This window comes from Podarcis melisellensis, assembly GCF_964234715.1.
Source record: "Podarcis melisellensis genome assembly, chromosome: 11".
NCBI classification, from domain to species: Eukaryota; Metazoa; Chordata; class Lepidosauria; order Squamata; family Lacertidae; genus Podarcis; species Podarcis melisellensis.
In genome coordinates, this window is record NC_138543.1 from 12,463,343 (window position 1) to 12,476,271 (window position 12,929).

General features: G+C 42.5%; 1 protein-coding gene across 3 annotated transcripts in view; it reads left to right on the forward strand.

Moving 5' to 3' along the window:
• Positions 1–10,461, forward strand: part of SYK (spleen associated tyrosine kinase) — a 36,475-nt gene extending 26,014 nt beyond the window's left edge. For all 3 annotated transcript variants that reach the window (XM_081930596.1, XM_081930598.1, XM_081930597.1), the window contains 7 exons: positions 1,558–1,672; positions 2,847–3,018; positions 4,853–5,062; positions 5,684–5,870; positions 6,509–6,649; positions 7,331–7,443; positions 8,569–10,461. In XM_081930596.1, the coding sequence (XP_081786722.1) occupies positions 1,558–1,672; positions 2,847–3,018; positions 4,853–5,062; positions 5,684–5,870; positions 6,509–6,649; positions 7,331–7,443; positions 8,569–8,641 (1,011 nt within the window). In that variant the 3' untranslated portion in view covers positions 8,642–10,461. The remainder of the gene's footprint in view (positions 1–1,557; positions 1,673–2,846; positions 3,019–4,852; positions 5,063–5,683; positions 5,871–6,508; positions 6,650–7,330; positions 7,444–8,568) is intronic.
• The last annotated feature ends 2,468 nt before the right edge of the window (positions 10,462–12,929 follow it).

The following is a 12,929-nucleotide window of genomic DNA, read 5'->3' on the forward strand; positions in this document are numbered from 1 at the left end:
CATAAGAAATAATATATGCATGCACTTTTTATAGTTATTCCAGAAGATGTGCACTTGTACTATAGTGTTTAGAGACTTACTTCTGAGTAAAAATGTTTAGGATACAATTGCTTGCTTTGCGGAGAGAATAGAGTTGATTTGTCTGATGACATGACTTCCCTTTAAATCAGTCTTTTCTTAAACACTACATTCTTTCTTCACCCAGGCATCTTTAATAGTGTTACTGATTGGTAGAGATGCAGGAATCTAAACAAGAGTAAGGCTGATAGACAACACCAAAATTGTTTTCAGGATCTCTGTTCTTTGCAAGTTACACTGAGTGACACAAGCCCTGGACTCATTCCGCTGCAATCCCATCAAAATTTACAGAGTAAATATTTAAAAGATCAGCTCAACAACCTTACCAGCAGAAAGGCCCAGAGTGTACATGTTGCTTTTAAACATAGACATGGCGCTGAGTCCCACAATGCATTTTTTTCCTATACACCAGCCTTTGGCAACCTGGTAACTTCCAGATATTTTGGACTACAGTTCCCATGCTGGCTGGGCTGATGACAGTTGTGGACCAAAACATCTGGAGGGTACCGGGTTGGCAAAGTGTGCTTGCTGTACACAATCTACCCACAGGTATTCCTGGCTCAAGAATGCATTGACCTTTAATGGGAGAAAACTAGGTAAGCACAGATACAGGTGGCAGAACTTTTCCAGACACCAGAACTCTGGGAATTTCACCTGTTTGACCTGAGTGCCCTCCAACTGTCGGCACTAGTTGCAGACAGAATAAAATGTAAGGTGCGTTTCAGTCATTTAGTATTGCCCTTTTGTTGACTTACGCTGAAAAGGGCCAGAGACATAGATGAGTGAGTTCTCAGCACAATAGCAAACATCTGGAGAGGGTGGAAATGGTTTGTGGGATGAACCTATGTCTGCCACTTTCATTTCAAATGTTGGTAAATGTGTCAAGCTGGGCTCACTCTCAAGCTTACCGATTCAGAGTTTGCGGGAGACCTGTTTATATGCTGCATATGCCATCAAAGGGAATCCATTAAAAGCATAATACTGATTGGAAGAATAAGACTGAGCAGCTCCAGATTAAGCAGATGTGGGTTTTTTTTTGAAAAAGACCAACTTTATTTGCTATTGAGTTCTCATTTGAACACAAAGCCATTAGTTCAGGCATAGGCAAACTCGGCCCTCCAGATGTTTTGGGACTACAACTCCCATCATCCCTAGCTAACAGGACCAGTGGTCAGGGGTGATGGGGGTTGTAGTCCCAAAACATCTGGAGGGCCGAGTTTGCCTATGCCTGCATTAGTTAATTCCCTCATCAGGAAGTTCTCCGAAATACTTGCCAGAATCCTTTTCTGCTTTAGCAGCATGTCTCTTACCTTGCTGACACAGATATGCAAGAAACAATCTGAAGATCTAGGTAAGCTTCGCTCGCTTTCTTTACTCATGCTTTCATTGCCTTTATCTTTCATTGCTTAATTTTTCTTATCACGCTCTCTTTAATACCCCAAATATGTACTAATGGAAAAATCTGTTTGTGTGCCACAGCCACCTTTACCTGTCCGGAATGATGATTCTGGATTACCTTTTAGAACATCAACAACATCATTACCATCTGCCGCTTTCTCAGATAACCCTTATGGGCCGCCACGCGTAAAGCAAGGTAGGCAATTGAAATCAGTTCTCTTTTGATAATAGTTGTTCCCCAAGTTTCCTTCTTATTTTGCACTGGACAGACTTTTCTGTAGAATATTTGAGGCACTAAACATGGAGAGTGATAGAAACCTGAGTAATTGTGACCATTCATAATGCAGAAACCTTTTTTTGAAAGAAAGAAAAAAATCCTGGAAACGCTTTTCCTATTTAGAACAAGTACCGTATTTTTCCGTCTATAAGACGCCCCCATGTATAAGATGCCCCCTATTTTGGGTGATTCAGATTTAACCCAGCGGAAAAACCTAGTCTTATACACAGAAAAATACGGTATATTTGTCACCAATCTACATCTTTGCAGCTATCTGTACTTACTTACTTACTGACTTAGAAAATTCATAAACGACTTGATCAAAAGGATCTCCAAGCAGTTTACAAATTGAAATTGTAAGATTTGTAAGGTGATTCTAAGTACCGCTACTTTCAGATGCTGATATTGCTGGAGAGAAATAACGGCAACTAGAAATTCATGCAATTGACCCAGTAATTCAGAGAGAAACTGAGAAACGTCCTGTTTCAATTTGGTACAGCCCTTGTCACTGGTGAGGGCTGGTACCCATGGAAAGGCATTTATTTTCTCTTCTAAACTGTAAATAAATTCCAGTTTAGCAATGTTTAGCAAGGGTGTGTGAGAGGATATGCTACTTGAAAAGGTACACAGCATTTTGAGTGAAACCCAGCTCCTCTCAGAACCCCTTCTGCTGAGAAAAGTACAAAACCCCATGATGCCCGTGTGAAATTTTAGGAAAGCCATTATTCAGATGAAAGCCAAACAGGTGCCTGTTAAGCAGCACAGCAGGGGGAGATTGGAGAGAAGAGCTGACAAATGGGAACTGAAGGTGGGATAAGGTAGGAGTTAGTCGGCAATGGAAGTGCAGCTAAATTGAGTCTGGGAGGAGGACTTGACATAAAAGTCTTTGCTGCAGAACTGGATATCAATGAGGGAAGTCCGGAAATGAAAGAGGCTTGCCAAATAGCGGCAGGGATTGCTGCCAGCATATTGCACCACATAGGAGGTAAAATGGATGAGAAAGCAGGCAGAGTACTAACATTTGACAGGCAGGGAGCACAGAAACATTTGTGTGCCAGAAAAAGCTAAACCTGTTCTGCTGTTCAACACCCAGGAGATCAGAGGTTGCCCATGGACACAGAGGTCTACGAGAGTCCATATGCAGACCCAGAAGAGATAAAAACTAAAAACGTCACCCTGGACCGAAGTCTGCTGGTCCTGGAAGACCACGAACTTGGTTCTGGTAATTTTGGCACTGTGAAAAAGGGCACCTATGAAATGAAAAAGTAAGTTTTGAAATGCTGTCATCTTACCATCCTTCCCTCTTGACTATTATTTTATTTTATTTGTCATATTCCTTCGATGATACTGCTGTTCTTAAGCCCTGGACCAGACTTCCTTTGCCTCAATCAATAGAAGCCCATGAGAGAGAGAGAAGGACCTGCCCTGCCTTCTTATATCTGTAGAGGGATGCAGGTGGTGCTCTGGTCTAAACCATTGAGCCTCTTGGGCTTGCCATCAGAAGGTCAGCAGTTCAAATCCCTGCAAGGGGGTGCGCTCCTGTTGCTCTGCCCCAGCTCCTGCCAACCTAGCAGTTTGAAAGCACACCAGTGCAAGTAGATAAATAGGTACCGCTGTGGCGGGAAGGTAAACGGCGTTTTCATGCACTCTGGTTTCCGTCACGGTGTCCCGTTGAGCCAGAAGTGGTTTCGTCATGGTGGCTACATGACCCGGAAAGCTGTCCACAGAGAAATGCCAGCTCCCTCGGCCTGAAAGCAAGATGTGCGCTGCAACCCCATAGTCACCATTTGACTGGACTTAACCATCCAGGGGTCCTTTACCTTTTACCTTTACCTGTATCAGTAGCACAGGTGACCAGGATGGAGTGGGGTATGACAGCCAGGTCAGGGGGGACCTCCAGGTTGGCATCCCAAAGGTGTGTGTACTGACACCACCATCTCAGAGCTCCCTTGAACTCACCTACACCCCGTTGCAGCAAGCAGAAGCACTTCCAGTGCCAAGAGGGTGGCACTGCCATGCCTCCTTCATCATGTACACAGCCTCCCGCAACTGTTGTCTTCTGGATATTTTAGACAACACCTCCCATAAGCCTTGCCTGCAGATCACCAGGTTAGAGAAGATGATTTGGCACCAGAGTATGTTCCATAAAATAACTATGATTTATTTTTCTACAATCCATAATGTTTTATTTTGGGGTGGCCTTTTTAACATTAAGGGTATATTAAGTCCTTTTCACTCAGTAATTTTAAAAAGCGAAAGCTTTTAATGTGTGATCCCATACATTGTTTTCCCTAAAGAAAATCAGTAGTTAGATTGCATAGATTCTCTGCCTCAGTGACACAAGAAGGCACACATTTGTATACATTTTGTATCATGTACAAATTTTATCCCCTGTTGGGGGTAAGGTGGATGGATGAACCAGGCCACACATAATTAATAAAATGTCTGACCTGCATCTTATGTGAACTAGAGGAGCTTTCCCCATAATTGTATTACCATACTAAAAAAAGACTTCACTTGCTGAATTTCTGCCTGCTTTTAAACCTTAATGCCATTGGGAAGTGTTTTCAAAAGATTCACTTGTTGAAACAGACTAACAGTGTTCCGTCGTGTGTGCGTTGCTCATTGCCCTATGCATGTCGTGTTTATTCCCTTTTAAATACGCTTCCTGAATACAATACAGTATGTTTTCATAACTTTGGGTCTTTGACCTGTTTTGATACATAAGCACCAAACAGCAAAGCTTTCCTTTTCTTCTTTGACAACAAGAACTTGTGCCTTTGACCAGAATATATCAATTTTAAGTGCTTATACCACCAACAACAATCCACCCCCAGGAATGCTCCCTTTTCCCCATCAGTGGGAAAGAAACCAATTTACCATATTTGTGCCCGTATATTTTGCTTCATAGCTTTTGCTTTAGAAGGACTTAGAGTGCATGAATTATGCAATGCAATGTTGCCTGTTTCTCCTCTGAGGTGTTGCATGCAGCCGCATTTGGAAGCAGAAACTGGATAGATTGAGCACATGGCAAACAGACAAGAAAACTTTGAGCCAGCCACAGCATATAATGTAGGTTTCCTGGTGGTTTCTTTTCAGGGGAAAGAAGACAGTGGCTGTGAAAATTCTCAAGAACGAAAGCAACGACCCCTCCTTAAAAGATGAACTGCTGAGAGAAGCAAATGTTATGCAACAGCTGGATAACCCATATATTGTCCGAATGATAGGCATATGTGAGGCCGAGTCCTGGATGTTGGTAATGGAAATGGCTGAACTTGGCCCCTTAAATAAATATCTGATAAAACACAGGTAAATTGGCCGTCCGTATTATTTATTGAATTATTGTATGTTAATAGGCAAAACTGATGGACTAATCACTAGCTTGAGTAGTTTTCCAAAGCTTTATTTTCTCCAAGAGCACATTTACTACTGGTTTGTAAAAAAGAAGTTCTACTTTCCCATCACATTTGTGAAATTCAGTCAAAAGGTGAAGATGTGCTCTAAAAGAGTTGAGTACATCATTACTGTTTGTTCTCCAGTATGGATCCCTTTGAGATGGGATCCCTTCGTTCTTGAAAAGTGTAAGCACATAATGGATTGGTAACATAAGTATTTAGTTAGTTATGAGATATTTGTCTCCCCTTCACTCACATGAAAGCAAAGGGTCTGTTTCTGACTGGAAGCAAAAGGACACATGCCGTCAAAATATTTTCTGGATAGTTTGCTAACCCTTGGAAACAGATTTTTAGCTCATGGGGGGAAGGCTTTAAGGGACAGGAAAGAAAGAGCAGGTCTACATTGGATTCCACACAAGCAAAATCCAGGAACAACTAGTTACGGTAATTACCAACAAAATAAGTGGAATGGAATAACAAGGAATGAAAATTTACTACAAATTGCTAAAGTAGTAAACTAGTTCTGGTTTTTCAGAGATGTCGCAGAAAAGAATATCATTGAGCTGGTTCATCAAGTTTCCATGGGGATGAAATATTTGGAAGAAAACAACTTTGTGCACAGAGATTTAGCTGCGAGAAACGTACTGCTGGTTACACAACATTATGCCAAAATCAGTGACTTTGGACTTTCCAAAGCCCTTGGTTCTAATGATTATTACAAGGTACTATTTCACCCTGTAACTTGTCTCGACTGAGATTTCTTCTCATGGTGTCACTGTGGCTTCCTGTGATGTGCATGCACTGTAGTTTAAAATTTGTTAGCTGTCCTTCAACACAAAACATGATCAGGGCAGCAGGCATGGCTCTGCAAGGAATCTTTCCTTTGCTACGAACACTCTCAAAACTACTTTTATTTACAACATGCAAGCCATCACTGCTGGGAGCTGAGCAAGGCAGGGGCCTGGGGGCTGCAGGTACAGCTATGTTATATGTGCTCAGTAGATTCTAGCAGGTTGCCCACACATCAGTGTACACATACACACAAACTGATGACATCATCGGCTCACAACATGATGCAGTACTGGGAAAACTAGGTCCACCAGTGACTAACCTTCCCTCTCTGATGGTGTCAGAAGAGGGTGGACTTTAGAAACTCTGCAAAACCATAATTCCTTCCTCTTGTTGCTGTATGCTATGTTATATTGTATTTTAGTGTTTTGTTGGAAGCAGCCCGGAGTGGCTGGGGAAATCCAGCCAGATGGGCGGGGTATAAATAATAAATTATTATTATTATTATTATTATTATTATTATTATTATTATTATTTGTCTAATATTCTCTTATGTGTGGCACCACTGTAGGCAGAACATTATGGGAAATGGCCGGTCAAGTGGTATGCTCCAGAATGCATGAACTTCTTCAAATTTTCGAGCAAGAGCGATGTTTGGAGTTTTGGTGTTTTAATGTGGGAGGCTTTTTCCTATGGGCAAAAGCCATACAAGGTACATTTTATATGTTGCTTTCCTTCATTAAATACAGATTCAGGTCTTTCTGTGCTTGTGCTTATGTAGCCAAGACCATACCACTGGAACACAAGATCTTACCACTAGCAGACTTGGAGTCATGCAGATGCATGCTCAAGTATTAAAAAATTGCGGAAACAAACAGGGGCGGGATACCCCAAACAGCCCTATAATAACTCAGTGACATGAACTAGTGATAGATTGAGAGGAGAAATAAAAGGATAAGTGAGAGGAAAGGTGAGTGGAGTGGCTGGAACAGGAGGACAGAGAAATATATGTAGCCATATCTGAATGTAAAAAGAACTCTCTTGTCTGGATCGGTCTCTTCCTGGTTCCCACTAACAATCTATTTTTAAATGTCCCCAGGGATAGAAGAGAAAGCTGCCCTAGACTTCAGCGCAGAATTTAGTATAGGTGGGATTCAGCACAAATATGCCTACCCAACGCAAAACGCAAAACGCAGATTCAGCATGCTCAGTGGGCACAGAGTGCTGATGGACTTGTGGGGGTAGGAAGCACATCTGGGTTGGTAGCCACGAGCAGAATAAAGATTCTGGAACCAGGAAAAGGAGCACTCTACACCCCATGTTGCTGCAGAGCATCACTTGTCCCTAAATAATTGAGTTTGACAAAAATAAGTAAATCCTTATTCTATTGCAGGGAATGAAAGGTGGGGAGGTTGCTCAGATGATTGAAAGAGGAGAGCGAATGGAATGTCCAGAAAACTGCCCACCTGAGGTCTATGAGTTAATGAAATTATGCTGGACATATGAGTAAGCATCATCATATTTGTGTTTCTTCTGATAAAAATATTGGATTTCTTGTGCTTTTCTCTCCCCACACTGTCTTCGCTTTTCCTGCATTTTAAACCATGAAATAAAAAGATGCAAACTGCCCTTCAATGAACATTTCAAGCCAAAGGAATAAAATGTGAATTAACAATAATTGTTGCCCTACTTAACACAGTAATGAAAATGAGAAGTAATGCCCTGCAAGCCAAATTGCAATATAGCTTTTAGACGAGATAACGTAACTTTTTTATAACCACTGTGCACAGCTACATAGCAGCTGATTGTTTCTGGTACAGTGTTTTTCAGAAACGGACTGGCAAAAGCTTGTTGAGCAGAACACTGGGCTACAACAGCTGTGCAACATGAAAAAAATGATTAAAAATATACATAGGGGTGGTTTTTTAAAAAAAACAAAAACCCTCAAATGTACAGCGATGTTCTCGGCACATCTCACAAACAAGACCCTTCCTTCAGTGATGGGGGTGCCCTAAATTATTGCAGTAGGGTGCTTAGATGATGATCACTCAGCAAATGTTCTCGGTCACATGGGAACCCAGAACAAACTAATCCCAGGGGATGGTGTTCTAGGGGCTCCTTTAAGTACGTTTTCTGGGAAACTCCTATCTATATCTCTGAGATAAGTTGTATAAGACAAAGGAGCATTATTGGCTGCTGATCCAGTTCTGCATGTGCTCTTCAAGGAAGGTTCTCCTTGAGAGCTCCCACCCCCTTTGTGGAGGGGATAGACTCTGTATTCACATTGCAGCTAGGAATTGCAGTTTTACTTCAACTACCTGCATTTCTTCTCATAGCCATTATTCCCTTGCTTCATCTGGTGTTAGGCAGCTTGCTGTTTGTTGCTGAGTCGGAACTAGGGGCTAAATGTCTGTATTGCCCTCACAAACTTCCACCTAGTGCCTCTCAGGACCTTCTTGACATTGCTGGGGAGCAACATTTTGTGGCATTACCTGCACATGTGGTCAAAACCCATCTCCACTTTTGGTCTTGAAGGTAATGATGTCTGGAAATTGCCCATCTGGACTTAAATGAGGAGAGAGCAAAGGATGTGTGTGCCTATAACAAAAACGAAATGTCTTTCTTTTGCAGCGTCGATGATCGGCCAGGATTTTCTGCGGTGGAGTTCAGGCTGCGCAATTTCTACTATGACATGGCACAATAAGAGCACTGTGTACTGAATGGCTGCAAATGGAGACACCATGCAGGAGGCAAATATGAAGAATGAAGATGCTCTCCGGTGAAAAGAGTTCTGCTGTACAGATGCCTTTGCAGCTTTTCAGAGCATTTCTGCAGGAATCGCTTTCCCAGTGGGGTTGCACTTGTTCTTTGGATATTAATTGTGCTTTTAACCTGTTGATGCTGTTGGACTGGTAAAAATGCTGGAGAACCAAGCAGACTGTCCCCACGGACTTTTCCTGCTCTCAGTAGAATACCCATAATGCTATTAAGAGATATTCAGTGCCTTATTTGATACTGCCACTTGCATAACCTTTCCTTGGGACAGTCAACACAGGGATTGATTTTGGACCGGAACTGAGTCCTGAGCCTGCTTCAAGTAGCCGATTTCAGCCGTAAACTGTGTTTGCCAATGCAAAATGCAGAAGTAGTGTGTTGTTCATGTGCTAAACAAGAGCCTTGCTTTCTCCTCTGCTAGTACTTCTTCCTCACTGTTTAAGTCCTATTGAACACAGAAATCTAATTATTCTGTAGGCTATGTTCCACAACAGCAGCCTAATCACGTCCTCTTTCTTGATCTATATAACTTAAGGCTGCAATATCTAAGGAAATACTTGAGCAGTGATTCTTGTTGATTGACTTCTGAGTATACATTTTAAAAAATGAACTATAATTTTCACAGTAACAAAATACAGTGGTGCCTCGGGTTAAAAACTTAATTCGTTCTGGAGGTCTGTTCTTAACCTGAAACTGTTCTTAACCTGAAGCACCACTTTAGCTAAAGGGCCTCCTGCTGCCGCTGCACCGCTGCTGCACGATTTCTGTTCTCATCCTGAAGCAAAGTTCTTAACCCAAGGTACTATTTCTGGGTTCGCGGAGTCTGTAACCTGAAGCGTATGTAACCCGAGGTACCACTGTAAATAAAATACACAAACTATCCACCAGCAGTGCAACTAATCTTAACTGTATCTGCAGGCTGTAGCGACCAATCCAGTGTGACTGTCCCATCTTGTAGGTTACTGAAAAGTACTTCCATGGGAAGACACAGGAGTTGATGGGCATCACCTTTGGCAATACTTTTGCTGCCCCTCAAAATCTCCAGGTGAGCACTGCACATCTCAGGATTTGCTTGCATGGAGAGGCTTAGATGTGACTGAACCAAGGAATGCAGCAAGAGCCTTCAGATTTAGCACGCACTATGCAGGAATCCTTTCACTGGTCCCCATGCATAGTTTGTCACATTTTAAATAAGCCCTCATAGCCTGCATTATTGCTACAAGAAGCTGGCTGGCGGAAGGCGCATCCCTGAATTTCCTTCCCCTAGCACCCTGAAGGGCCCCTAGATTTACTGTCTTGAGCATAAGCACTGCCCCTAAACAGTGCTGGATCCATTCCACAGCCTTAAACTGAGCTTTCTGAAGTGGTTTTGTTGCCTTAATTGTGTCCCTAAAGACCAGCAACCAAAATGATCATGGGACTGCAGGAACTCCCCTATGAGCAACGGTACAACAGTTGAGTCTTTTCAGCACCTCAAATGCAACAAATAGCAAGGATCATGACATTTAAAAAATGGAATATCTCTTTGTAATCAAGCAATGCTGCAGAATGTAAACTAATGCCAAACAATCAGATTCAGAAATCTTAGCACTAGGTCCTATGAATGCAAAACGACTTTTTTAAAACAGTTTTTTTAAAAATGAACTTCTATTTTCATTGCCTATTTATGTACAGAAAACGCTTCTCTTATATTATTTCATATGGTCTACATTTTGATTTTGAAAAACAAACATCTGTTTATCCAATTTTTCCTGGCTGTTTGTTTTCCTTGGTCTGGTTTCTCTGCCTTTGATCGGGGCCAATTTATATCACGAGAAATTCCACGGATGGCGGGGGGAGTTGCGTTAGGACTGTGGTGATAGCCCTTCCTTGTATGAATTTTGTGGTTCATACAAGCCCTGCCTATGGTTCATAGAAATCTGTGAGTGGTGTAGATTGGGGAGTGCGGGCAAGGTAACTGGAAGTCCAGTCATCAGGAAATGTCACTTTCATTTGCCCAGGGACATCTATATCAGGCATAGGCAAACTCGGCCCTCCAGATGTTTTGGGAGTGCAACTCCCATCATCCCTAGCTAACAGGACCATTGCTCAGGGATGGTGGGAATTGTAGTCCCAAAACATCTGGAGGGCCGAGTTTGCCTGTGCCTGATCTATATCTATTGTGGTTCTGTGGGAATGCTGATATGCTCAGGCTGTCGTATTAGGTGCAAAATTCAGCTGCCTACACATTTCAGTTTATGTTTTAATGTTCCTGAGCTTTGCTTTTGTAGCTGCAAAGATGTGCTTGAGAGGGTGCAGGCAATGCTTGCTGTAAACTCAGAAGCTGAAGATAGGACTGGGAATCTCGTTAGCTTCCTGAAACGAAGGGCTCATTCACACTTCCATTTGCCCCGCTGCTTTCAGATTTCCCATGGATTGCCGTTTGTTCCGATTTAGCACTTAAAGAGCAGGTTTTCCAGGGAAAGCAGAAGGACAAGGGCAAAACAGTTCAGACCTGTGCCTTATAGGAACAATACAAGCCTAAGTGACACGATTGGTCCATTTAGCGGGGTGCTGACGGCAGTTTCAAACTGGCCGTGAATCCATCTAGAGATGTGGTTGTATTATTCCTATAAGGTGTGGAATGTCGTAACATTTTGCTTGTCATTAGTCCTTTTAAGTTACTCATAGTGTTTGAAAAATTTTATAGAAGGCTAGGAGACACACCTCTCAGAAAGCTAGACAAAAATTTTGCCCTCCCACTGGTGATTTTTGAATCTGTGTACACACAATGTTACCTGGGATGCAGAACTATCCTGTAGTTTTCAGGAAATGTTGTGGTTTGATGTGGTTTTCCCAAATCCAGCACTGACTGTAGCAGGAAACTAACCAGACAGTTTGCATCCCTGCCTGCTCTCTGCCCATTGGTGTGGACAGACTGCTGGTGAGGTGGAAACACATCAAAGCATGTGGACAGAAATACACTTTGAGCAAATACACCTTGAAACATGGCGGGGGGGGGGAATGACCTCACTGCATTTTAAACCAGGAATGTGTACATAGTCTTAAAGAAAAGCAAAACAGCAAGAGGAAACTCCTGACTCCATCCAAATGCAGCTAAGGCCAGTGCCATCTAGTGAGCAGATGATAAAATGGCAGTGTCTTCACAACAGTTTACTTTGAAAGTGAGCATGGTAACTACGTGTTTCTTCAAGGGGGGTGCTTTGTAAATACTGCAACATAAAATAGATTGGATCAGGTGAAAGGGAGAGAATAAAAAGGATCCTAACGGGAAAGCACATGTGATCTGTTTCCTGGCATTGTTTGTTTATTGGAATACAGTGGTATCTCTGGTTACGAACTTAATTCATTCTGGAGGTCCGTTCTTAACTTGAGGTACCACTTTAGTTAATGGGGCCTCCCGCTGCCGCGCGATTTCTGTTCTCATCCTGAGGTAAAGTTCTTAACCCAAGGTACTACTTCCGGGTTAGCGGAGTCTGTAACCTGAAGTGTTTGTAACCCGAGGTGTTTGTAACCCGAGGTACCACTGTATTTATAGATTGCACTTTCATTAAACAACAGTAAGATGGTATACGTCATACAAAATTAGAATAAGGTCAATAGAAATGCCCATTATCTTAAGCCTCCCAAGTCTCTGAGGATACATAATTATACCAGCAAAAAAAACAAACCCCAGTTCTTATTAAAACTTTCCCAATCTAGAAGAGCACGTGAAGAAGGTAAGAAATAGCTTGCAACCCCTTCTCTATATGCAGGAGCTTAGACTACCTCAAAGCTCCAGGACTGACATGAATTTGCTATCATGAGCATCTTGTGGGAACCAATCCAACCCTTAATTTGACCATTATTCAATATTGACTTGTTCTCTGTCTGTCTGTCTGCCTCTCCAGGAAAAGGTTCCCCTTAAACCTAAAATTCAGTAGAAGAAATAGCAAGCCCATTTTCTAGTCTGATTCTTTCAAATCAGAACCAGTGAAGGCAGTGAAGGTCCTGTGTGAGTGTCTGGAGACGGTTGGAGGATGGATGGCAGCTAACAGATTGAGGTTGAATCCTGACAAGACAGAAGTACTCTTTTGGGGGGACAGGAGGTGGGCGGGTGTGAAGGACTCCCTGGTCCTGAATGGGGTAACTGTGCCCCTGAAGTGGCACAGCCTGGGTGCGCAGCCTGGGAGTCATTTTGGACTCACAGCTGTCCATGGAGGCGCAGGTCAATTCTG